Source organism: Nothoprocta perdicaria, unplaced genomic scaffold (genome assembly GCF_003342845.1).
Source record: "Nothoprocta perdicaria isolate Ctin4 unplaced genomic scaffold, notPer1 scaffold_122, whole genome shotgun sequence".
Lineage (NCBI taxonomy): Eukaryota > Metazoa > Chordata > Aves > Tinamiformes > Tinamidae > Nothoprocta > Nothoprocta perdicaria.
The window spans coordinates 493713-518873 of record NW_020454339.1 but is presented as its reverse complement, the minus strand read 5'-3'; the positions used below and the strand labels follow the sequence as shown (position 1 = coordinate 518873).

The following is a 25161-nucleotide window of genomic DNA, read 5'->3' as shown; positions in this document are numbered from 1 at the left end:
ACTTCACCAGCTCTGGGCATCCTGCTGGTTGCCCCACAAACTTTACTAAAAAAAGACAGAAAATTCTAATCTTGGAAAAAAGTTAGAGCAGGAAGGTTGGTGAGTTATAACAACTTGCTTTAAGCATCATCAGTGGGTTCCAGAATTTAAGGAGTAAAGATGGAAGAAATTCCACAGCTGCAAAGAGGGAACGGGGAGCCACTAACTTCTCAGCTTTGAGTGCTAAACTGCTTGGTGAGACAGTAGCTTCCCCTTTACATTGTTTACCTTCACCTCACTGAGCAGTCCCTACATTTCACAGCTTCTTAAGGAGTTCCTGGTACATTTTATTCTGTAGAGCAAAGGTGCCAAGGAAGCCCAGTGAAGAGTGGAACAAAACATCTAGCTAAAAAAAACGAGTGTAAGCTCTTCTCCAGAATATAATCAGAGTGAGGAGCCTTTCCATATGGCATAACTAAATACATAATTAAAATTATGAAGATGCACAAACTGTTAAAAGGAGCCAATTTTATTCAAATAATTTTTGATAGAATACATAATTACCTTTCCTCAAAAAAGTGACATATTTATCATGTTATCTTTAGTCAAATGAAAACCTTTCTCCCTTCTGCAGATGTATCTCAGTAGAAGCCAGAGTCTTGAGTAGCCCAGTTAGGTGCCTAAAAACAAATAAAAGAATCACAGAAGAAAAATCACTATCGGCTGGCTGCTGAAATTGAGAAAAATAATTTTTATAATACTGAAGCAGGGCTATGAAATAGAACCATTGTCAACTACTAGATGATACCTAAGAGTCTAAAGCAAATACTAACGTAACAGAAAATACACACAAGAAAGTTGTACAGTCAMAGCCAGCTAAGCCAGGAGTTGCATGAGAAAGTGTCCTAGAGAATCTCAAAATAAAAGTAAAAAGATAACTTGGCAGCTGTATTTTAAGTGCTATTTTATTAAGAACCTTTGCACAACTGTCTAATGGAATCAACTAATTCACAACTGCTTGCTACCTCCCCTCAATACCGAGGAAGTCCAATAAGAATTTTGACATTTTGATTTTTTTTTTGTTTTGTAATTGTTCATTTTTTTAAAATATAGCATCACTGCTTTTTTAAAAGCATATATCTGTTTGGACATCAGTCATCCACTTTTCACGTTTCATTTCTTCCTCATATAGTGAGGAACTTAAGGTGAACATAGCTGAAAGCAGATGGTCTTCCTCATTTCATTTTCAGTGGTTTTACCCAAAACCTTGCTGATTCTACTCCTTAAATARTTAAGTGTTATGATTTTGTATCATGCCTCCATCTTTCACTCTTCCACCATTCATTCTACATATCTACCTTCTTTGACTACAAGTTACCCAACAAGAGAGGCACTCACTCAAAATACAGCACTGTAGTAAACAGCACAAAAGCGCAAGTAAAATAACTTAGCTCAATCTACAAAAATATTCACAGCGGTTCAAGGTGAACCAACTTAAAAAAACACAACTTAAGTAAGYTTCATACATCAAAACTACTCCTTTTAAAATGGTGGAGGAGACCTTTAATGGAGCATGAGAATTAAGTGATGGCAGAAACAACTAGGTATACAACGAAAAAATGGAATGCCTAGTAGTGAGAGGTGGGGAGAATAAATAAAATCAAGAATCACCATCTAATGCTCACTATAAAGAACTAAGCCTTTGCAATTTAATTCCACATGTCAAAACAGTYAGAAGTAGATCTGATGAGGTAAGAAAGAGATAACAGCTATACTTAAAGATATCCTAAAAAAATCCAGGAAAAAATAAAACCCAGAGCAGTTTATACCAACCTCAGATCTGCCACTCTGGTTTAATTTCTTCTCAATGTTCATAGCCAGCATTTGACTACGAAAAGACAGGCTTTTGGTCTTTTCAATGACTTGCTGGTAAGGAGAGACTGCATTGTTGCCCATAACTACATGGCCCTAAAACACAGGAAAGAGAGTAAATAATTTTAGCAAGTCAGAAAGCAATCCTTCAGTGTTTTGAGCAACGTGAATGAAATTTTACTCAGACCCAGTCAATCCTCTTAGGCTCTTTATTAATATAGTCTTACCAGCTTTGAATCCAACTTAGCATCTAATCGTGCATTTCGTATCAGATTGACAATCCATCTCTCAGCTTCTTCAGGAGTCATATTTAGTTTATCTGCCAACATGCTGGAAGACAACAGAGCATTATCAAAAGGTGAAATAAGTGTCTCGTGTTAGAAAACACAATCAAGCACTACAGAATACATGAGAGTTGTGAATTAAACCAACATTAACTAAATTTACCACAGCAGAAACATGAAACTTACTGAAGAATAGTCTTGTATTTGGGAAGCTTATTTCTATTTGACTGAAGTAACTTATTTAAAAGCCTACAGACACCCTCCCTCCCGCCTGACCTCAAAAGAAATCCAGACACTGTTTTCTCTTGGGATCAGGCATGAGTAGTTCATATCCTCAAGTATGCCCACAAGAGAGAACYGCATTAAACAGTACCTACGTTCTCAACAACATCATTTCACATTTAAATCTTGTCCTGCATAATCTTTGAATATTCCTACTAAATCTTATGTGAAAATTCTTTGTAAAGTTGTGTGATGTCAGAAGCCTTAATTTTATATCAGCTCCAAATCGCCAGAGCCAGTAAGACCAGTGGACAGAGGTGCTTGGGTACTCAGCTGAGTAAGGCAGGAGCCACCAGCAAATCTTAACAACTCAATCTAACACCAAGAGAAGACAAAACTGCCCCCAAACAGACAGCAAACCAGCTTATATCAGACTTGTAACTTTTCTGYTGTATTTTTGGTAGCAAATTAGTATGTGACACTTCTTAGTCAAGCCTGTAACCACAAACAGAGAACTGATGGACTGACTGCAAGCTGGTGTTCCTGATGGATAAAGAAGTGTAAACAGGGCCTATCCTACTCAAACATCCTCCCATACACAGATTAATCCCTGGAAGAATCCTTTCCCAATGAATTAAAGCTGCCTATGCCTGACAGATGAGGATACAGCCAAGCTTCCTTTGTTCCCCCTCACCAGTATCACTCAGTTCACTGAATTTTTGAGATTAAAAAAAGAAATTGTTCTGTATAGAAAATACAGTGTTACAATTACCATACAGTTAATACCCTCGATACTTCTAAAACCCTGGGTGTATTACCACAGACTTGTCAACATACTGTTTATATTCTGCTTTTCCATTTCATACGAAGCCACCTTAATGTTTCAAAACAGGAATCAACCCTCTGCTCATCAACAGTTACATAATAGGCACCTTCACCACAACACACAACAGTAACCAGAACTACAATGAGAACTTTTTATATTTTTGTTTGCGCACTCCTGCCAGCAGTCAAGGAAGTTCAGGATAATTAATCCCGCAGTGTTCCATGTTAACTCAGGTAGCGAGAACACCCCATGCAGCTGGCAGCAAAGCCAAGCTCTGGGAGCAAGTGCCACGAGGCAGCACTTCAGGGCTCGGGACCAGAGACAGAGGGTCCCATCATCTGTCCCAGGAGATGGGTTTGGCTCTGACTACCTGCAACTCCAGGTGGGCTTGGGGCAAGGGGAGCGTTACGGAAACACGCACTCTTGTCTGAGCATAATTCCCACTAAGGGAATTTCCTGCAGCTTTGTGGTCAATCCCTGGATTTCCTGCTGGCATTTGGCTCAAACAAGAGCCCTGTAACTCTCACTCTCCCCTCAGCTCCTAGGCGCAGGCGACAGCTTTGAGGCAAGGGCAGCRGGCAGGAGCACAGGGCCGACGGCTGCACTGCCCTGACAGCAGAGGTCGGTTCCTCAGCGCGTTACAGCATCCCGCTCCCATCGACGCATTTTGCTGCCACCCAACATGACGTTTCTCTACGTAGTTCTTTKTCTACGTAGCTCAGCACTAACTGCTCCCTTCCCAGCAGCGTCTACTMTAAGAATTATAAAACAACCCTATTTTTTTCAAATGCTGCTGTATTGTAAGTGCATATGCAAAATGTTTATTATAATTCAAAGCATGTGGGGTTTTTGKCATTTGTAAGTACACAGGAGATTTTCAGATCTTACCAATCCCCTACAAGGGAGTTTGATAAGAATGACCAAATGCTGTCACTTAAGAAAACTACAGGTGTTRAAGATAACACACCACTAAAAAAGGACTGTGATAGGCAACACTTCAAAGAGATAGGGAAACACTGTACTGTAGTAGCTCTTTAACTGTCATTAATTTATATATTGTCAAAGACTGATTGAAGACATGAACTGCCTTCTCTCAAAGCTGAAGACACAGAAAGATATGCAAAAAACACTTCCTGAATCAGAATATCTACCAGGCAAATACAAGCTCCATTAACAAGAACTTGTGTGGTCTTCTCCTACATTTTTGACAAAAGGAAACTCAATTTTTGAGATGAAAGTGAAATGGGTAGAAAGATACACATATCTTAAAACACTGAACTTCAAACTCATTTCAGTGAGGTGACACAACAAATGAACAACAAAGTATCTGGAGTCTGGCAAAACAAGGGGAAGTAAAATCTCATCTCCACCGCTTYTGTTCCACTGAAGCTCTTAATGCACAGCTCAATCAGCTGCTGTAGGGAACTAAGGCAGACCAGAGAAGATTCCAGACTGAGGTTTTTGCAGAATTCTGAGCCACCTAGAGATGGTGGCTCAAACGAGAGAAGTATTTCAGTAGGCAAGAAGCTACAATTGCTTTACAATGTTAAGCTCCAGAGTTAAAACTAAAGACATTCAACTCTGAAACAAAGAGGATGTGCCCACAGAAGGGGTAGAAGGAAAGGAAAAAGTTGGTCTGTTGTTTAAGAGATAAATGATTCATATGAAATAACTCCCTGCAGACGAGGACAAGAATGACTCAATGGACATGGGTATGGTCAACCGGGTAAGCTACAAGCTTCTGTGTAAGCACCTGGGTTTGGATGAGGAGTGCCAATCTCTCAGCCATCCCCTGCTTTGCTGGCTGATCCACGTCAGGGAGCACTGACGCTTATGATGTGGACAGCATTAAAACCAGATTCTCTCAATCATATAGAACAAATGTGCAGCAAAAACATCTCATGTGCTCCAGCACTCGGTGGTGTTCAGCCTCAGGAGCAGACTCAGCCTCACTGGAAAGGGAAGCCACAGAGGGGAGAAGGTGCCACATCTCCCAGCAACAGCCTCTGCACCCTACGGATCTGATCCTCTTACAGCCCATCACCTGCTAAGGCAGATGCAGCCTGAGCAAGCTTCCCAAGCCCCTACACAGCCTTTGAAAGCAAAGAAGTATAAGTTGGTTGGACTTGGTAACCCTGAAGGTCTTTTCAACCATCATGACTCTGGTTCTCTGCATTTACAGGCTGTCACTCTTGCAGAGGGGACATGGACTGTATATTTCTCATCCAAGTCTTAAGATTTTTACTAGTTCAATCTTGTTAGGCAGAGGCAGAAGTTACACCAGCAAGCATAAAGCAGACACAGTTACATAGCAAAAGCCATACATCTTTGTGCAGCTTCCATACAGGCATGGAAGCTGTTCTTCCCACACATTAATTTGGAGAGCTTCCAAATTACAAAATTCCAGAGAGCAAGAGATGCAGTAAGTATAACCTCACAGGTTCAAACTTTTAAACTAAAAAGCCCTAAAGTTATCAAGTAAAAATATCACCATCTGTGGTAAGCAAGCATATCACTGTTTGTGAAATGAAGATGTGTATGAGGGGAAAAAAGCATCTAAGCACTGTCAGACCCTGGGAGAGGAGCTAACCATAACTCAGCAGCTGCAGCAACTCGACTCCATGGCAGGGTCCCCAGCACAGGCCGCCCGGAGCAGCCAGCACCACCTGGAGCACCCGGACACAGCGCCGCATGGAGACCATGGTTGGAAAAGCAGTGCCCGCTGCCTGGGAGGTGCTCACCCTTCTCTGAGTGACTTCAGTCTCCTCCTGAGTGCGGTTGTGCCATGAAAGAACAGCCTCCTGGTACACTCACATCATCTACCTAATACTTGCAAGACAGGAATAGCCATAGCACAGCTCCCATACACACACTCACCAGCTTGAGTAACAGGGAGCCACTTAAAACTCTCAGACACTCTTATTCCTAGAGGGCAGGAGCATGAAAAAGCTGTCTTTAGTTTCTCACCATTTTCAAAGATACCCGCTATAAATGAGCATCCAATAAAAGGATGTGCAATGAAATAATCCAATTAATACATAACATCTTTTGGTTCATTTTAAAACAATGTTATGTAAGTTTTTCCTTTGCTCAAAAGGAAGGCCTACTGAATTCCATGCAACTTCATGTATAAACAAACTTATCTTGCATTGCCTGCAGAAGGCAAAGATACAGCAAAGTATGAGGCACACTCAGCTCTTCAATTAAACACTGGCATATCAAGCTAACCCAATCACATTCCAAAATAATTTAATCTATTACTCCCTATTAAACATATTTCAAACATTAAATTAATTGCAGGATGATTGGGGTTGTATAAATTAAAAAATTACAACTGATAAAACAACTGTGTTCTCGGAAGTCAGCTGCCCAACAGATGCAAGCAGTTAAAAAAAACTAAGTAGACATCTATTTTCTATTTAACATAAGAAATGGCCGTTTTCCCACTAATTGTTTTCAAATCCGTTCTGAACACTTAAACAGCACTTATCAGGCACTGTGGTACAACCAGCTAGTTTTAAACTCCAGGAATAGCCATGGAAATCACTTGTGGATAGACAAATGCAAGAACTATGCCTCAAACTCCTAATTAGAAACATCTTAACTGGTCATTTATTTCAAAACAAAGTCTGAAAGGCTTTAAGAAATACTTATGGTCTTGCTTATTAAACCTCAATCTAATGATTGTCAGAACTTTAAAGTAATAAATGCTAAAAAAAATTACATCATCTACTGCAAGCCTTGTTAAATAAAGCTTCCTATTTTTGTATAATTATTTGCTTGTTATCCATGATTTATTAGCATCTTAACTGAAACACTTGGAAAAAACACTTAAGATGCATCCATGAGAATCTCTGCTCATTGCTTCCCTGACCTGGCCAAGATCAGAGTTATTAGAACAACATCTAGCCTGTAACTAAACAATTCCCCTTCCCCCACAAACTTCCAAGTTTTGTTAAAATCCTAGTATTACCAGTAATGCACATGTTCAGATCCAAGAGTTAGGGATCTAACAGGGACGACAGGCACTCCATGGAGTTTTTATATTCCCCGAGAACTCAAGAGCTTTATTCACATCACATTTTAAAATMTACACTCAATGTATTTTACTCAATTTTGCAATAGTTGGCTTAAAGTACTTTTACATGGACCATCCATCTTTATAAAAAATGGACATAGGTATGAAGAATTTTATTCATGACTAGTTCAGTCCAACATCACTAGGACGCTTAACCCCCTCCACACACAACAGCTGATTAAAATTCCCAAACAATTCACTGGTTTCTTTCAGTTTTCTGTACTGATAATCCATAAAAATGAATCACAAGAAATGGAATGTAAGAACGGCAACTACCTGATCCAAAGGATAAGATAATATTTCCCAAATGCACTTAAAAGCAAATGCATTACATAACAAACAGAGATTAAGAGTAATAAATTATTAGTTTTTCTTCTATTATAAACACAAACCATGCCACAAGTTTATCCTAATAAATTTAGCAAGCTTATAGGAAAATCAGGACATTTTCTTTTGAAAGAAGAGATGAAGGGTGCATGTCTTAGGTTTAAGACAAAGAAATCAATTTTTAAACATGACTGGGTTAATTGAAATTTACCACATTAGTTCTACAAAACTAGGAGGACAATTGTCTACCTAGATTTTAAGGATTTTCATTTCATCTGGTGACTGGATATTCTACTACTCAGGTTTACACTGAGTCTCCTTTACCCAGAAAAGATATTCACAAGATGCCCTATCAAAAACACTTCCTTACCTGATGCTGATACATTGGTGGATGCGACAGAAAGTCTCAAATATGAAGAGGCGCGCATTCTCAATGAAGTCCTCGAGGCAAGCCACCAAGAAGAAGTCATTCAAAAGCACCTGCAAGCGCACACAGGGAACACAGAAATAAACACAGGGATGGGAATTCCATTACAGGTACCTTCATTAAGATCAGTGAACAGTCCTTCTAAAACCACTCTTTGAATACTCCAACACATGGTGAAAATTCCACCTGTTCAGCAGAACATTTCAGTGAACTGCTACAATCTAAGYTGCGTGATGGTGTTAAAAGGGTAACTGAGAACTGGCCCATGGAGAGTGAGGGCCAGAGTTCTCATTCAACTGAATGGTCAACTCAACACACAACATTTAGCTGCTCTCCTCATACTTTAAGTTTCTTCCCTCATTCAGCAATTTGATCAGCTAAGGCAGGTTGTTCTCGTTATCAAAAGGATGACTGCAGTGAGCACTGTAAGCAGGTCCTACAAGGTTCTGCTTACATGATCACTGACTTGATGCAGTTAGGAGAATTAATCATCTGTCATTTAGATTTATCCTATTAGGTGACTAACACTGATGAAAAGGGAGCCAAAGTAGAAGCTGCAAAAATCTGCACCAGTGTGCACCTATTAAAAATATAAAGCTTTCATACCTATCTAGTCAGTAGAACTGCCAGGTATCTTCAACTGCTCACAGTAAACTAAACTAAGAAGTTTCAAAGAATACACATTTAGTCATCCTAACTTTTTTCCCCCCCCTCTCTCTCTCCTCTCAACACTGTAGTTTCAGCATGCAGTGCTGCACTCAAACTGCATCTTTGGGAACAAACATAAATCCCAGCTTTTCTTTAACTCGAGACCTGTGAAACACTARTGGAAAAGCTGAAGTTCACCAAGACACATTACTGTCTATTCACTTTTTTTTCCAGGAGCTGATTCTATCTAGTTTTAAACACTACACTCTYGCCAGCAAGTCTTGTTTAAACTTTACAAAATAAATTGTCAGAAGGAATGCTAGTTACCTCACACATGCAAAAGACTGACAACAGAATCAAGCACTGCTTGGACCAAATTAGCTGCTCAATGTTAATTTTACAAAGATCTTTGCACAGGGCAAATCTTACATGTTAYGGAAAACTTACTGTTTCACACTCCCTCAGTTTCTTCTGGGCACCATCAAAATCAAAATTAACATACAAGCACTCCACAAACTCTGTGATGGGATCTCTGTATGTGTAGGACTCCTGCCAAAACCAGTTAGACAACGTTGAAAATCCAAAARCATTTAAAGAGTCAATTTTCTCAAAGTTCACATTGCTTGAGTGTTTCTTATATTCCTCAAGGAGCAACATTTAAAACTGGAAACAACTCTCTGCCTCACAAATAAAATACTTCTTAGACTGGAAAAGAAAACTTAAATCCAAAGCCACTTCATGTGTTTTGCTGAATTTTGAGTTTAATACACAGAAATAGAGAATTGGGTGCTTATTCCTTTCTACACATTCCTTTTAAAGAAAGAAGAAAATGTCATTCTGCCCTCTGAATCATACTACATTTTACTTCATAAGGAAAAACAAGTTAAACAAGAGAAAGAAACACATGCAGAAGTAAACCCTAAAGCATTATCAGACATTATAGTCTCTGGAACAGAACATATCAGAGACAGTTTTAGTTCTTACCTGCTGAATAACCTTGACTAAATCCTTTAGCACTTGTCTACGTTTTCGAACATCCTTATTTGTTATGACTGCAGTAGTCAGGTAGCGCAGGATATGGGGACACATTGTCTGGATTGCGTTGAGATACCTGGATAGAGTAATCCAGACATCACTCAGATGATGGAGCTTTGCATCCAAACAGTAATCAAGATACATCTTTTATGTAGCACTATACCAATGTTTTGCTTGCCCATTTAATCAAATATTCTGGTTTGGATTAACAAATCATTCCCAATAAAATTAAATTTGGTGCTTGGAAATTGATATCTGACCATGGCAAGGAATAGGGAAGGGTGTAGTGCTAGAAAAAGGAGATAAAAACAAATYAAAACAAAAAACTTCACATCCACATGCTAAGTTCAGTCACCCCTGCCCTATGCTGTCAGCAACACTTCATGGGAAAGGAAACAGTGAACAACTGTAAAAGAAAAAATTACTGTCTCTACAACACGGGTTACAAATCTACTGGGGTTTGTTGTATAAAAAAATTCAAGTCAGTACAACACAACTTACTGAGGCTGATAGAGAAAGAGGTCAATGATGTTGTCTCTTCCTTTAGGATGGTTGAAAAACACAAATAAGGACCAGTGGATAAGCCATGTTCTTTGCTGAAGAGACTGCAGCGGAGAGCTGACAGACTGAAAGAAAACAATCCCAAGTTCAACTAAGGTACCAAGCAAACAACATCAAAAATGCCCACAACCCACCAAAATCCAAACCACCATACACTCAAAGTCTGTATAAAGAGCTGCTCAGCTACTCRCAATTTTTCAGCGACTGGCTGAGTTAAACATCCAGCTTTTTAATTTGTCAGCTGSTAAAGATAAATCTCCCCAAAGTTGCCATTTTTTCCAATAGTCCAAATTGTTTGCCAAAATTTGTATTCTATTTTGGCAACTGTACTCATTTTACTTTTCCAGAGATAACCAGGCTAGCACATATAATTATTCCCCTTTATAATCCTAAACTTTGTTTAATGTCCCCTCCTCTTCTGATGTGATTTAAGCAACTAACTTTTAACCTTTTTCTTCTTCTCTAAAGCCTAGCCTTTTGTCATGCAAAACAGGTACCAGAGAGTTAAACACCACAGTCACTTTCAGACAGAAAATAATTATTTTCATTTAAACTAACTGTTAGAGCACAGAGTTTCAGCCTAAAGCATATGAACCTGCTCCAAGTTTCAACATCATTTCAAATTAAGGTTATAAAGCAACATGTTGAGAATAGTCACAGCAAAGTAGCAGTCACTYGCAGAAACATATCAACTACAATGCTGCCCTAAAAATCCTTAGAGGGAAGAAAAATTTCATAGTGTTACTATAAGCACATAGTTCCATAAACCTCAGAAGGAAAATCAAGAATTACCTGTCATCAACAAAAATTTGAGGCAGGGAGGCAAACCAGCTCCCCACACCATCAAGACTTTAATTTAGGACAGTAAAGTTCTCCTAAACTATTTCAGATATGGTCAATGAAGTACCATGAACAGACAAAAACTATAAAGCTCCTGAGCATGTTAAATTAGTCCTTTTAGACCCATACTTCCCCTTCATTTCTCCTGTTTTCAGCCAAACACAGCAGGAGTTGGTGAGGAAGCTCAACGTGGAATGGTTAAGATTGCTGCAAAACTAAAACCTGTACGTCCTGTTACAGTCCCAATCAAGTCTAAAACCCTGTAAGCTACTGAGGGCTGTACTGAAGATGTACTCACTAACACYCTTCAGGCATTTCCACATGATGATATTTTGCTCTCAAACTTGCTCTTGAAGGAAGTTTTTTTTTTAACTGGTATTTCCAAAAAAGAAAAAAATGCAACTGTTTTTCAAACAAGGGAAGCATCTCATTTGAAAGATGACAGATTTCAACATTTCTTTGCCAGTAATTCTTGAGCCTCTTTTTACTCTTACATTAAAATTTAATAAATACACAAGTGTTAGTACAAGCGTGTGGCAAACTGCTCCTGAGAGCTTCAAAAAGTCAACTCTACAAGACCACTTTCTTATTTCCAAAGATATGCTTTTAAAAATAAATAAAAACAACTTACATTATTATCTATTGTTTCCTTTAATCTTGTGAGATCTTCCATGGCTGCATCCCAATTCTGCATCAAAATTTCAGACGCCAGCTTTCCCCACAGAGAACTCAAAGCATTTCTGTCTGTTGCTGGAACCTGTTTTCAACAGCAGTCACACTTTTAATTAAAAAAAGAAATGTATCTCCTGRCACATTTTAATTTTGTAATGTCAGACCCTTCCAGATCTATTTTTTTGTTTTAAAAAATATTTTATATGCAGAAGGGCATGAATTAAAACTAGAAAATCTTGTCATAAGGGAGCCAAAATTCCATACAAATTGCAGATTCCCAAGTTAAACAACAGAAACGAATAAAGTGGCTGAGCATCAGATGCCATTTTTGTTCCAAGTTATTGAAACCACACGAGAACTATTAACAGACACTTCCTACATAGCAGGTTCCCCCCAAACTGGGGGCAGGAACCAACCACATCACACAGGACAGCATTCAAAGTTCTTTCTGCTGATGCTGTGACTAAAGCTTCTTACAGGAGCGCCCTGTAAAACTACRGCTTTACAGTCATAAGTTCTGTTCTGAAAAAGCTCATGAGTACTGTATTTGACTATAGATAACCGAATTGGTCTAAATATTTAAAAGCACTTACCAAAACTCTAAAAAAGTAGAGGTATTCTGCAGCTCCCGAATAATTACCACATTCATACTGGAACTTTGCATACCTGTAGAGGGTATCTAGGTACTCCTGCCTGAACTGGAAAGGAACACAAAAAGGCTTTCTTCACTAAGGGAGGAAAAAAAGTGTTGCTACAGGCAGTTACAGGGCCATTTTTTAAACAGTCAGAATTATAACAGACATGTAAGTAATCTYTGAAAACTTCAGATTATTTGAAAGTTGCTACAAACAGAAAAGAAAATCATTCTATCCTTAAGTCATGCCACTGAACTAGTAACTACACTAAGGGGGAGGGAAAGTGAAATTATGTATTACAAAACTAGGAAAAATTATTTGGACGTATAGTAACATTAAGTTTGAGCTTCATTTTTAAAGACACACATGTTCAAAGGCATTCAAACAAAACACCTGAGCATTAGGAAACCCACCTATTAGCTACTTTCAACCTAGACACAGCAGAATGTCAGCACTTAATTTTGCARAACTGTTGGTTATGGGGGAGTTTGGAAGGAGATGTTTAGAATTACATTCAAACAGATTAAACCAAACTTACACCATGCTTCTCAGCCAAATAGTCAAACAGCATTCGGCCGTCCCTATAATAAAAAGATAAAAACAGCTGTTTTCACAAAACAAACYGATTGTCACCATTTACTACACATCTCAACCTTGAGTTGTTAAAAGAAAATCTTATCAAATGGCAAATAAATTGAAAGAAAAGATATTTTTATGCTTGCTGCGTACAAGCAACTGCAGAAACAGTGAACCAACTCCTTCAGTGTCATGAAGTTAATACAATATAATTAAAAATAGAGTGAGGGGGTGGAGGGGAAGTAAAGTTAAATTTGGCAGTATTCTTAATTTTTTTTTTAAACTCTATGAAAGCTAAGTTTTCATTTAGAGCTCTTCCCACTCTCACATTCTAATTCCATAGTGATTACTCAAGCCAAACAGTTTGAATTAGATAGCAGACAGGAAAAAAAGCTTGTTGAGCCAAAATAAAAAAAAAAAGGAAAAAGAAAAAAAGCAAATTAGAAAGAAAATTTATCCCATTACTGACACCAGGATACACTGGTTAACAAGCATCTCTCTAACACAGAAAACACTTATAGAACATGCAACTAAGATCAAAAAATCACCCCAATAAGTTCTAAGTTACTACTGTACATATGTAATTGCATCTATGAAATTTCTTTATTCAAAACAGACAGCGGCAGCTATTATCTTCATGCAAGACAACTTCGCTAGCAGATGAACTGGAGTTCATACACAATGAAGTATCCMCCCATTAATGCTAACACTCAAAGAAAACACTGACCACAGGATTTTGGACACCTTTAGTATTTACAGCAATGGTTAACTTAGTTAATAGTTTGTTATGAAGCATCTGCAGTGGATGTCAGCTGCGAGACACATGCAAAGCTTAATCCAACTCTCCAGAATAATCTCTGAAAGAACATCCAATGAACACTGTTCAACTGCAAAATATTTCCCCAAACTTGCATACTAGCTGCTCTGTGTCAGAAAAGACAGAATTATCTGATCTGCTAGCAAAATATATGCATAAAGATATATACTATATATATCTTTGTATATATATCTTCATCATACACTTAAATATATGCTACGGTGGTCTGGCAAACAAGGTGAGGGAGGGACTCATAATAGCTATCTAAGAAAAGTATTCACATTTTAAGGAGCACGGTTAGAGTATTAAATAGTGTCATATACTAGGTCACGCTGATGAACGGAAGTCTTGCCACGACAATGAGTTAGCAGTTTCCAAGATTTCCAAGAAAGAACGCTTCATAACAGAACCACTCTGAAGTTTAGAAAATAAAACCTATCCAACTAAAACTAATTGCAAAAGAATCTTGTCGTAAGAGAGTATAGACGATGGATATTTCTACTACTCTATCAAACAAAAGAGAAAATGAAAACAAAAAGCTAGGAAAAGGCCATTTAGTGAATGCCATTTAGTMTTCCAGATGTCACCAGACATGCTGAGTCAAAAAATGCAATTCTACATGCAGTCATTCTCTTCATAGCCCTCCCCCTTCTACTGCCACCAAGAATCTGAGACCTGGCAGCCGCTTCAGTCATYCTGACTCTGCTTAAGCTACCAAGGCACCACTTGCCATCCAAAGCTCAAGGCCAACCACATCACTACATCATTAGGTAGTAAAAGAAGAATCTTTTGCATGTCTAAAAGCAAGCTGAACTTTTTGTGCAAATCAAGACTATCATTCAATTCCAATAAACCTCAAAAATAAAAAACAAGGAAAACTCACCCTTCTAGAAAGGGCTGTATCACCAAGGAAAGCAAATTGAATTTATTTACATAAAACCATATTCTTTAAACACTACCGCACTACCTAAAAGTCCTGAAGCCTCAATTACTGTTATGTACTCTTTAAACTTAAAGARAGTGAACTAGGTATTGAATTTATGCATTTTCATTTCTTAGAATGTTTCATTCAAGGAATAAGGCAGCAGTAATGCTTCCGGTACTTAAAGAAGCCTACGAAAATCCTGGAAACAAAGACTTGTACAGGTCAGAGCTTTCTTGTCTGGTAGAATACATGTCCAAGATTTAACTGAAGAAAATAATGTCAAAATGTAATTCCTCTTGAGAGAAAGATGCAGTGAAAGTGCATGCACAAGACACTAAGAGAGCACGGGGAAATCAACTGACTGTAGAACTAAAAAGTGGTTTAATTAGAAATTACAGTATGTAGGTCAAGCTGATACAGTGAAATGGCACAATGCCAGGGTAGCAAAAAAAAAAAAAAAAATCAACGCTTAGGAATATTCTTGGAAGCAATGAAGGAATCTCAGGAGCTTTTTCCAACGGAACATACTTTGGGAATGAGGGGATACTGACTCTTTCTCCATAATTTTTAAAATCTTAAGGCCTTTCTCCAACAGCTACTCAAAAAAATAACAATAAGACAGACTTTGGCTTAATCTTTTAAGAACCTCCACTTGCAAAATCTCTTTCACACATCATCTTCTGGTATATCCCCATCAGACTTGGATCAAATCAGCACTGCCATAGATCAAAAGTCATGATCTAAAAGCCCGAGAGCATACATCTCCGAGTTCAATATAAAAAGGTCCAAATCACCAGCTAATAGCCAGAGAAAACAAATCAGAAAGGTAGCATCTACTTATTTAAAGCATGTTCAGGTGTAGGTAAATTGATAGCTTTGAGCTCAACCCTCAGAGTTACGGTAAAATCCCAAAATCAGGATTAGAAATTCCATTGAACTAAAACCACACACACAAAAACACAAAACAAACAAACCAACAACAACTTGTGAGCAATAAAGCTTTTAGCTATTTTAGAGTGAAACAGATGCACTAGTTGTGAAAGAAAGCTTCTTGTGTATGAAGATAGGACTAGTGTTTCATAGCATTAGGCAGGTTATATTTCAGATTTTTTTTTGAACATATTCTCCTGCTTCCAAACAGTGTTCATGCTTTGGAATCCGTACTACTAACCAATTTCTTTGAACCAAATATCACATAACAGAAAAATTTCTCCAAGAAACACTCATATTTGGATACATAACAAGACTTTTATGCAACAAAATTGTTTTAACAATTGGTTAGAGGCAATAGAAGATCTCCACATGAGTGAGAAACTCAGGTCTTAAGAAAGACAGAACAACATCAGATAGTATCTTCCCTGAAATTTAAGATATTCTCATATAATAAATTAGATAGCTAACTAAATTTCAAAGATACACTTTCAAAGGCTCCTGGTTTTCTTGACAGAAAGCATTATATGACATGAATATCCATGCAGAAGTCAGATATAATGACTTACTTATAGTGTATACTATACAACACAGTTACTTACAGCACACTTACACTGTAAGTGACATCACTTACACCGGCAGTGCTTTTTGCAACAGAAACTTAAGTATTTTCTGTATCATTATTTCCATTGAAATTCATTCATATGCACCACTGTGTTTATGTGCTGTATGTCAGTTTCTGTATTAACTGCATTCTAGGCTAGGTTACAACAAGTTCTGAAGCTGAAATGTGCAGAGTACAGATAAAATATGTACTTTTTATCTATGACAACAGGATGCTAGATACCAAGTAATTTTGAAAGAAAGGGAGAAATAAAAAAGATGGCATGGTGGAACCTGCACTGACCACAGAATGTGAGAAATACTGGTACCTTCAGAGGTACCAGGTGGAGTACTCTAAATGACCTTTGAGCACAAGTGACAAGCGCTGTCTATGTAGGTTCTTAGACCGTGGCAATAATCAACCAAAGTAAAAGCTTCACCTTCAAACTCAAGTGGAGCGAGGCATTCTCCTATGATACATTTGAGGTAGTATGTACTATGTGTTAGTATAGACTAGTATAGACACATAATATAGATATTTTTAAGATGATTGAGAATACGAGATTCATCTAGTTAAACTTCTAGAGACTAACACATTTACAATAGTGATTAGATAACAAGTATTTCCAATGTAACGACACCAAGCAGTAACTTAAACTGAATGAATATTTGTCTCTCTGTTGAACCATCACAACTACAACTCCTACAGTTGAATCCTTCCCTAAGGGATTTAGGTTTAACTGTATGAAAAACCTCACAGAATGTAAGGCTTAGACAGGCTCACTCCATGTTAACTACCTTCACATACAAAGCAAAGAGAAGTTACCTCTCTTCCTCAGTTTGCACAGCTAAAGGCTTTGTATGGCATATTTTAACAACATGAACATATGTCCCAAATTAATTTTCACTCTTGGCACCCTAGGTTCATATGCGCAATAAGGAAAACTCCAATTTTCTTACAGAGAGTCTCCATATGTTGAAACAACTTGCCCAGAGAGCCTACAAAACCTCCATTCTTCAAGATATTCCCAACTCAACCAAAAACCTGAGCAGTTTGATAGGATGTAACCCTGCTTTGACCTGTGAGCTTTATCTCCTTCTCAGAAGTTCCTTGATTCAAAAATTATCAAAGCCTCAGCCCAGAGAGCTGCCTCCCACTCCAAAAAAAAAAAAATCCTTAAAGTACTGTTCCTTAAGGTGATTATAAGCAGTACCTTCCATCAACAAGTTAGTCTGTCTAGAAGGGGAAGCTGGGGTGGAAAGTGTGACATGGTAGACAAGACCATAGGGAAAAAAAAATGCCCTAGGATGCTGGAAGAACACATCTCCACTAGGCCTCCCAGAGCAAGAGCCACATTTTTTACCATTGAGAGAAGGTTACGAAACAGAACAACGACAAACAGAAGAAAGACCTTCTAGCAAAGAGGATCTGTTGCTTCATCCTCCGTTCCTTCCAAAAATCACTGTTAGCTGCAATTTGACAGCACCAAATGACTAAATGGGTGTCATTTGACCCCTGTTGATTGATCTAAATAGTAAGAGGAAAGAAGAGCTGTATGTATTGCAGATAAGAGAACTGAAAAGAGTAATTTCATTTGGGGTCATTTCAATCACACCACCACAAGTACTACTAAAATATGGGCTGAAAATAAAAACGTCTGAAACTAAGAATGCCTTTCTTTGCAGCGCAGAAATTTACACAGAGAACATTTTATCCCCAACATCCAAGAGGTACCAAGAAATCTTTTAAGGGAAGTTATTGCATAAAGAATTACCTAGTGGACTGCATTTGCCGTGTGGTCTCTGGATCTTCAAACATCTTGACAATAGGTTCAGTTTCTGCCTGCAGCTGTTTCAGCTGAGCAACAACAGTAGTTCTCTTTTCACGCAGAGCTAAGCAAAACAAAAAGAAGAAATGATGTAATGCTTAAAGCTAAAGGAGATCAACTGCAGATATCTAATTCTAATGGCCACAGTTCAACTCTTGTCTTCTCAATTCTCCTGTAGTTTGTCTTCTTATCTCAGTCAACTTACAAAAACAGAGGTATCTGACCACTCTGACTCCAAATTTCTATCATTTCACTCCTTTATTCACTTTGCAATTCTAATCAAGTCTCTGAGGAACACGCAGTTACAGCAGAATCTGTAAAGAAAATATTCCACCTAATACAGTGGAAAGAATGACATTTAAGATAAGTTTGTTTATTCTAGATCAGCGTGGAAAGGTTTGGAGTTTTTTTTTTCCCCCCCCTCAAATAAACAAAGAACACAAACATGACGGTATGATACCACTAAGACTAATTCTCCTTTAACTGACAAGGTCCTAGAAGTTCATGCTTAGAATACTCACCTGAAAGTTGAATTTATGATTTGAAACACTACGTATGCCTAATCATTAAATCTTTTCTGGAAATCAGTAGAAACAGAACTTACATATGCTCAGAAATATTTTACACAGAACCAAACTTTTCCACCCAGTGCTACCGTGTGCAATACGGCAAATAAGTTTTTCAAAATGTTACAAAAGTGCTAAAAACAAACAAAAAAACCCCACCATTGCCTATGTGAACAAGGAAAATTGTGGGACAAGACAACCCAAGCCCAAGTTACAGGACAGACCAGTATGCAGGAAAGCGGGCCGCACACTCAGGCAGCATTCAATGCTACAGTGAAGCCATTTGATATTTCTTTCGTGGTTAGGACTATTTATTTGTAAGCACAGCCCAAAGTGGAGGAACACCATAATGGTCACCCAGTCTAAATCGGAGAATGGCTTGCCTGATAAGAAGTATTCCAGTAAGGAGAAATTATCTCCAATTTCAGAAGACTCTTCAGATTATAAAAGAGGAAGCAGAAGATATGGAAGCAAAATCACTCAGTTAACTTACTAAGAATATAAAAACATTTTTCTACTACATCTCTTGGCTCTAGGATTTTAAGTTGATCTTACAAAAGACAAAACAAACCAAAACACTGCACAGGCATTTCAAAGTACTCTGCATAAGTCAATTTAGCTGTCACCAATTAAAACAGTAAAATTTAAAAAACAAAGTTTAGTAGGAAATCATAATGAAGATAGCAATTCTTCAAATAAAAGTACTCTGCCCCTACCATCTTGTCAAATGTTAATGCATGAAATGAAATATTCTACCCTCCTACCTTTTAGGATCTGGGGAGACCAACAGTAAGGCATACTTTATTCCTAAGATCAAAATTGCTGAAAACATTCTAGTTTTCAAAGGCAACACACAAATTAGTACCAGCTGTTTATTGTTTTATATAAAAATCCCTATATAATTTGCAGTTATGTCACTTCTAAATGAACAGCTTACCATGAGGAATTTCATCAGAATAGAGATTTTTGTATACGTCCATAGCAAAATCCACCATGTTGGTATCGCTGAGAAGATCCAGTTTTCCTTGGAGTAGTTCCTTCTCATTGTATATCTATAAAACACAAGTTATTAATAGATTTTTGTTGGATACAATGAAATGGTCTCCAATTAATACAAGTGTTTAGGCTCAAAGTTATTTATAAGTTTGGTCGAATAATTTTAAACATCAAATCTCACAGCTTCTCTGTCATCTGCATACAGCCGGCTGACATTTCCAAATGTGGCATCAATTTCTTGCTACTTATGAACACCTAAACTTCCAAACATAATTAGAGGATAAACATCATTCTACATGACTTTTCCTGACAAAAGTTTATTAATTAATAGACACTAAAAGCTTCCTGAAGAAAATTCATCAGGAACATTTTTACCTGTTTTTGCTGTTCTGACCAGAACTTAAACAGATGCAATCCACAGGTGAAGTTCAATAAAGGCTTTTCAAGAACCAGCACACTAAGCAGTACAGACTCACCTCAGGATTCAAAGTGGGAAGCTATGCAAGGTCAAACATACCATTTAATTGTAGTACAGACTAATGTCAAATATGTTAAGAGGTCTACAACATGAAAGTATGTTTGGCTTGCATGGCTATTTGGCGTTCCTTTAAACTTGTGCTATTATTTTTAAAGTTGCTACCCCATAATTTAGCCATCAGTCACACACTACGCTTACATATTCAAGATGTAGATGGAGATCTAAACTCGTATCTGTCACCTAAACTTAAGTCTATTCCCAGACTACATCTGCATGGAGGCCGCATCATTGTGCCACACACCCACAGATAACTCTGGGGGGAAATCCAAGGAGATCAATTCAGCTCTGAAGAGCAGTTTGTTCAAGAGCAGCCTAACAAAATCAACGGGGTTGATTTCTGTCGGGTTTAGTGCAATCCCCAAAATGCCAAAGCCACCCTCGGGCGGCAGACACCCAGCAGCAGCCGTGCTCTAGGAACGGGGACATGGCAGGTTAGGATGATGAACCCGAGGCCTTGCACATCATTTCTAGATTCAAGGCTTACAGTGTTGTTGCCACCCTTTCAGAACGGGGCCAGCTGATGCTTCCGAGGGGCTAAACCCCCATCACYTTTAACTCCGGGCTCCCTTTCGTGCCGGCCACGTAACCCGAAGGGAGAGACCCCGGGGGCGCCTGAAGCGCCAGGCGGGGCCGCGCCCGCCCGTGGAGGAACCGAGGCGGCGTCTCCTTCGCTCSCCGCGGGCCGGGCAGGGAGCGGGGCGAGCGCACGGAGCGCAGCGGGGCTCCCACCCGGGCGCCGCCGCCGCGGGCCGGGCCGGGCCCAGCGTGACGCGGCAGGCCCAGGCCCGCGGAAGGCGCCGCGCGGCCGCCCCGCTGCCTCCCCGCGCGCCGTGCGGCTCGTACCTCCTTGACGGAGAGGAACTCGAGCAGGGGGAAGACCAGGTGCCGGTCCAAGAAGTGCGCGATCTTGGTGGTGAGGTCGTACTCCGCCATCTTGGCGCCGGCAGAGGGAGGCGCGGGGCGGGGCCGGGCCCAGCGTGACGCGGCAGGCCCAGGCCCGCGGAAGGCGGCGCGCGGCCGCCCCGCTGCCTCCCCGCGCGCCGTGCGGCTCGTACCTCNGGGCGCCGCGGCTGCGCCCCGCCTGCAGCGCGCATGCGCAGCCCCGCGCCGCCCGGGGAGGGGGCGGGGCGCGCGTCTGCCCACGGGGCGTCGCCGTGAGGAAGAGGAGGGGGTTTAGGTCCTGGGACRTTCAGCTCGTTAAAACATTAAAAAATAAAAGTAGAAAGTGCTCTTTGTGTTTTGCCTTTCTAGTCTTTAAGAACAGATAAAGAAGCCTAGAATGAGGCATTCTTCAACTATCAACTTAGCATGTTGCTGGGGATTGTTGGATGTCTGGTTGCATGTCAAGCAACCTGACAGCCTCATTTTGTACTAATTTTTATTGCTGTTTTAAGTGGAAGGTTAGAGCTTCTAGCCATAAATAAATAAATAAATGGATGCCCTCACATGGCAGGTGACTTAGACTTACTGGTGGTACCTGTTAAGTGTGCGCAGTGATCATGTTTGCCTGAAGTACTTGTGTTTCACTTGCATTCCTGTGGGCTTTTTGGATCCATCCAATTATAATTTTGACACAGAGACTAGGAATCCTTGGTGATTAGAATGATATCAAACATTTACTGGAATAAGAAGACCCAGCAGGTGGAGGGAGGGGATCTAGCCCCTCTCCTCAGCTCTGGTGAGGCCGCATGTGGAGTATTGGGTGCAGTTCTGGGCTCCCCAGTACGAGAGGGACGTGGAGCTCCTAGAGAGGGTCCAGCAGAGAGTGACAAAGATGATTAAGAGACTGGGACATCTCTTGTATGAGGAGAGACTGAGTGAGTTGGGCCTGTTCAGCTTGGAGAAGAAAAGGCTGAGAGGGGATCTGAATAACATGYATAAGTTCATGAAGGGAGAATGTAGCTAAGAAGGAGGCCAAGGTTTTCTCATCGGTGGCCAGTGGTAGGACAAGKGGAAATGGATATAAGTTGCAACACAGGAAGTTCCATCTGCATGTGAGGAAGAACTTCTTCCCTGTGAGGGTGACAGAGCCCTGGCACAGGCTGCCCAGGGAGGTTGTGGAGTCTCCTTCTCTGGAGGTCTCCAAACCCGCCTGGATGCCRCCCAGTGCCCTGTGCTCTGGGTGTCCCTGCTGGAGCAGGGGAGTTGGACTAGATGATCTCTAGAGGTACCTTCCAACCTTAACTATTCTGTGAAGAAATGTCTTTACAGAGTCTCCTACAAATGTCTATGAAATGCAGTGTGTACAAAGCACAAGGCCATCTCTGCCATAGATGTAGTGACGTTGAGGTGCCAAGCCTGAATCTTGTCTCATTTAGGCATTAAATGCAGGGAAGTAAGACCTCTTGGAGACAATTGTCAGTCCATAGTTGGTCTTTCTTCATAGAAAGTAGGAACAATTAACTTCATACAGTTAGTGAAGTCTGATGGATCAAGAGGAATCTTTCCAACCCCTAACACTGGAGAGCTTTTCTTCTGGAAGTGTAATGTTACTTGTGACTCATTTTAAAATAAGTTTTGTGTTGCCTTTTCTCATGGTCCTTGCAACTGTAGTTCAATTGGTTATATACAGTTGAAAAATCCATGTCTTGTTTCTCAGTGTTTCACTTTTGGGTTGTGTTCATTTTATTCCCCATAGAYCAAACTTTGTGAATTATGTAACTTCATAAACTTTCTGATTTTTAGGTGAAATTTTTGACCTGTGTCTAATAGAAGCTACTACAGCTRCGTTTCGGTAAATCCAGCTCTCCATGACGGATTATAGAATCCTCTGTGTGTTTAGTGCATTAAAATATGCTGTCCAAAGGATGAGGAAGAATGTCTCATCAAAGCTCTCTTTAAWGATTTCGTACAGTGTAAATATGAAGCTATATGGATCTGTAGTACTTCTTCACATGAAGTATCCAGCTAGAGTATTGGTTTGCATTGTTTCAATAACATTGAAATGACATCCAATAACAGGTTTACCTGGAGTTTTATGTTACCATGAACATTTCCAATTTTAATAGGAGATCTCTTAAGTTTTCAGATTTCTGCTTTGTGGATAATGCTGCTTACTGCAGTGCCGGGCAGCTTTGTATTGATTCAGCTATGGTTTGGATTGGTTGAAATGCAAAGAAGTTTGATTGGTTTGCCAAATTGGGATTAGATTCCCCAAAAATCAGAAACATTGGTAGTTGTGGACATTTTTTATCTTGTAAAATATCAGTTCGCAGGATTGGATTCACCAGGAGCCTGGTGAGGTTGAAATGGTGAATAATACTGAGCTTTCCATAGGGATGTGGCAGAATTGTGCTCTAGTCCTTTTCGTGCTTAATTCAGAGCAGGCATTTAAAATGACTCTTCTACTGTTAGGGTGAAATTTCATAACAATGCCACTGTGTGTTTCTTGTTTGTTGAATCTTTTCAATGTTTAATTAAATAAATATGGGGAATAAAGTATTTCTGTGAGGAGTTTAGTTTTATTGAAGAATATGTGATTGTGTTTCCCTGTAGCCAGGGATTTAGGCTGTAGAGTTCAGGATTCAAATGTGCAATAAATTGGGCAGAGAAGATCTAAAGTGTGGGACATAATTGTAACTTTGTGACTGAACGCTTGTTTGCATCAGGAGATCTTAAGTTCCAGTGTTTTATGCTGTTTATTTGTACTTTTTGCTTCTATGATTTAATACGATCTCAGTGAGAATAGGGGCCACATTTTTAATGTATTTTAAAGATTCATATGTTGTATTCTTAGGAGAGAGTAAAAATASTAACTGATTCTAATGAATCTAGCTTCAGAAAAATATATAAAAAGAAATTTTTCATCCAACAACAGCCCTTCATGCTGGGAAGGCCTCATTAGTACTTTGCCTAGGATTGACRAGAACCTAGGAGTGAACAGTGTGTGTGTTTGGAAGCTAAGACCATCATCTTCATCAGCTTCTTTGGATCAGCAGCAGACATTCAGTGTGTGACTAGAGCCTCCCCTTTTAGCTGTAACAGCATGTTTTCATTAACCAGATTACCAACAAAATACTTCTTAATATGCTCAAGACAAAGATCCTACTTAAGTTTTTTAGACAAGGCACTTTACCAAGACATTCCCAATTCAGCTTTTAGGAGTGGAAGATTGCTTTGAAAAAGATGATGGATAATTCGAGAGAATCATCAAATTTTAAAATATTTTAGCTTTTTTTTTCTTTCTTTTTTTTTAACTTTATTGACCAGCATTAACCTGTGCGTAAGGTTTCTTTTGTGTTTGTGCATGTGAGTCTTTTAAGGGGAGGAGAAGTAAAAGAAAAATGGGAAGCACCCAGCAGTAAACAGCATAATGAATCTAACAGAAAATGCAAACTTCTTTAAACTGAAATGCTATTGTAAAAGCTGATGTTTGTGACTGAAGGAAGGATATGTGTCATTTTTTTTCTCAGCTATGATAAATTGATTGTACAATTAGCTTCAGTTGTGTGAGATTTGTTCCAGCTTTTTTTCTTTTGTGTAATATAGAGTTGGTTTTTGTTTTTCATTTTAGAAATGTCAGATTTCAGATGTTTTCTATGTACAGTCAGAAGAAAAAAATCTGTATGTTGCTAACTGAAGGTCAAAGGAAAAAAAAGTCATCTGATTATTATGATTTAACAGGACTGTATTACTAATGTTCTGATTTAAACTTCAGTTTCATTATGTTTTAGGACTTTGAAAAGCTATCATGAATTAACTTTTCTAAATTGTGCGTAATAGACAAATGATGTTCCTCTTGAGAGGTTTCCAATGATTTCTATCAAGAGATATCATTTATCCTGGTAGGTTATGACTGTGAGTTACTAAGTTATTATAGGCAACACTTCTCTCTAAATCTCTGTGTGCGGTATTACACAGAGTAATACTTGAGCTTCTCTGAACAGCAGCTGTTGGAATAAATCTATTTTTATCTACAGGACAGGGCTACATTTTTTGTAGGGATTGTTGCATTACTGGATGTGATTTGCTTTGA

At 39.1% G+C, this 25161-nt stretch overlaps 1 protein-coding gene across 2 annotated transcripts; it reads right to left on the bottom strand.

The window, feature by feature from the left end:
- Positions 1 to 58: 58 nt before the first annotated feature.
- On the bottom strand, positions 59 to 21135 carry EIF3E (eukaryotic translation initiation factor 3 subunit E). Of its 2 annotated transcripts, XM_026054565.1 has the most exons (14): positions 21030 to 21128; positions 19590 to 19704; positions 19036 to 19086; positions 18033 to 18150; positions 12945 to 12987; positions 12365 to 12469; positions 11731 to 11856; positions 10200 to 10324; positions 9648 to 9774; positions 9111 to 9212; positions 7959 to 8068; positions 2079 to 2181; positions 1813 to 1947; positions 59 to 659 (listed from the first exon to the last, which is right to left on the bottom strand). In XM_026054565.1, exons 1-14 carry the CDS (start codon positions 21117 to 21119, stop codon positions 621 to 623), a joined length of 1389 nt encoding a protein of 462 aa, XP_025910350.1. In that variant the 5' UTR covers positions 21120 to 21128; the 3' UTR covers positions 59 to 620. The 2 variants fall into 2 exon arrangements, with proteins under 2 accessions (XP_025910350.1, XP_025910351.1); XM_026054566.1 differs by lacking the exon at positions 19036 to 19086 and having other exon boundaries at positions 493 to 659; positions 21030 to 21135.
- Positions 21136 to 25161: the final 4026 nt, after the last annotated feature.